Source organism: Apis laboriosa, unplaced genomic scaffold (assembly GCF_014066325.1).
Source record: "Apis laboriosa isolate Shangri-la unplaced genomic scaffold, ASM1406632v1 scaffold7442_cov141, whole genome shotgun sequence".
NCBI classification, from domain to species: Eukaryota; Metazoa; Arthropoda; class Insecta; order Hymenoptera; family Apidae; genus Apis; species Apis laboriosa.
The window spans coordinates 1-1,727 of record NW_025224309.1 but is presented as its reverse complement, the minus strand read 5'-3'; the positions used below and the strand labels follow the sequence as shown (position 1 = coordinate 1,727).

General features: G+C 41.1%; 1 protein-coding gene across 1 annotated transcript; it reads right to left on the bottom strand.

The window, feature by feature from the left end:
• Positions 1-6: 6 nt before the first annotated feature.
• Positions 7-1,105, bottom strand: LOC122719307 (vitellogenin-like; the record flags this gene model as incomplete). The annotated part of the gene is made up of 2 exons (XM_043945013.1): positions 7-330; positions 408-1,105. Coding segments are annotated over 2 exons (932 nt in total), but the record flags the coding sequence as incomplete, so codon positions are not given.
• Positions 1,106-1,727: the final 622 nt, after the last annotated feature.

The window sequence follows — 1,727 nt, the reverse complement described above, 5'->3', positions numbered from 1 at the left end:
TTATTTGACACGTTGAATGACATTTAGATTAAGCATTAATTTTTAATGCCTAAACGTACATTTCGTGTTACAAATTCATTTATTAAAGACAAATGTTCATTTGTACTCGGGAATTTGCTCCAAATTGGTGTACGCGTACAAGCTAGTAGACGCTGGGTTCACGATTTCCGGGATTGGAATTCGGGCAAAATTTAAACTTTTCAAAGACAAATTGATCCTCTGATGCAAATTCATCGTTCTAGGTCTGTTCAACGTTCTCATCACGCCTGTAGACTCCGTGAACGAAATTATCCCCCTCCGCGAGATGTATATACGACTGACAGACGTGGTCTGCGAACAAAACGAGATATAAAAAAATGGAAATATAATAACAAATTTGTCCAAAAACGCATAGATCCAATCCTCACCATGTCCATGAAAATATCCCTCCTGCCAAAGCTAAAATCCTCGTGATTTCCAAAGAAGTAGATCTTCCTGTTCGGGCACCTCTTCGGCCATCTCACCTTCTCGATTCGAATACTTCCCCTGCTCAATGGCACCATGCCTGCCCGTTCGGGCTCCAACACGATCTCGAACTTCCTCTCATCATCGCTCTCCTCCCCGTATCCCGCCCTCGACACCTTCACCTCCACCTCGCAGTAACCGATGCTGGAGTTCTCCATGGTGACGAACCGATCGTGCTCCTTCTCCGCCGTTAACTCGAAGCCAACGTTAAGCTGACCGATAATCGCCCTCACCATGTCCAACCTCCACCTGGCTATATCCCTCGACACGACCAGATTCTCTATACCTCTCGCGTTGAACCTGATCTCGAACGGTTCCTCGTCCACGAATCTGTCGCCCATCGGGACGAAATTTCTCGCGTTCGAGCATCTCTCGTCCTCGGGATTCGGTCTCACTATCCTTCCGTTCGAGAAATGGCAGTTCAACGTGTCGCTTCCTTTCGTTCGACACTTGAGCTCGGACGCGATCATGGAGCAGATCGTGTCCTCGTCGTGCACGATATTGGACAGGGACATGTTCACCAACACGTCGTAAGTGCATTCGGGGCCGTAACGTTGCCAGTCGGAATCGTCGTGGTGCGCGTGGCCGGGCACGCGTGCCGCTGAAACACGGAGACGGATGACACGTGGCAAGATGATCCGAGCAGAGGGAGGGTATTGAGTAAGTAATTGAAAATAAACGTAGTAATTACTCGTTGAAATGCTCGAATAACATTTATTCGTGGTTCATCTTTTCGTGTAATTCTAATTATTATTTCATAGCAGAGGGGAGAGATATTAAGTTACGTTGAAAAAGTAGCTAGTTAAAAATAAAGTTGTTTCGAATAATTATTTGTTAAAATAATATTTGTTGAATAATATTTATTCGTAGTTAGTCCACTTTTCGCGTAACCTAATTATTATTCCATAGCAGAAGAGGGATATTAAGTTATTAAGTTGAAAAAATAGCTAGTTAAAAATAAAATTACTTCGAATAATTATTTGTTAAAATGCTTACATAATATTTATTTGTAGTTGATCCGTTTTTTGTGTAATTTTAATTATTATTTCATAGCAAAGAGAGGAGGTATTACGTTGAAAAAACAGCTAGTTAAAATAAAATTATTTCAAGTAATTATTTGTTAAAATGCTCGAATAACATTTATTAGTTGATTCGCTTTTTGTGTAATCTAATTATTATTTCATAGCAGAGAGGAGAGATATTAAGTTACGTTGAAAAAGTAG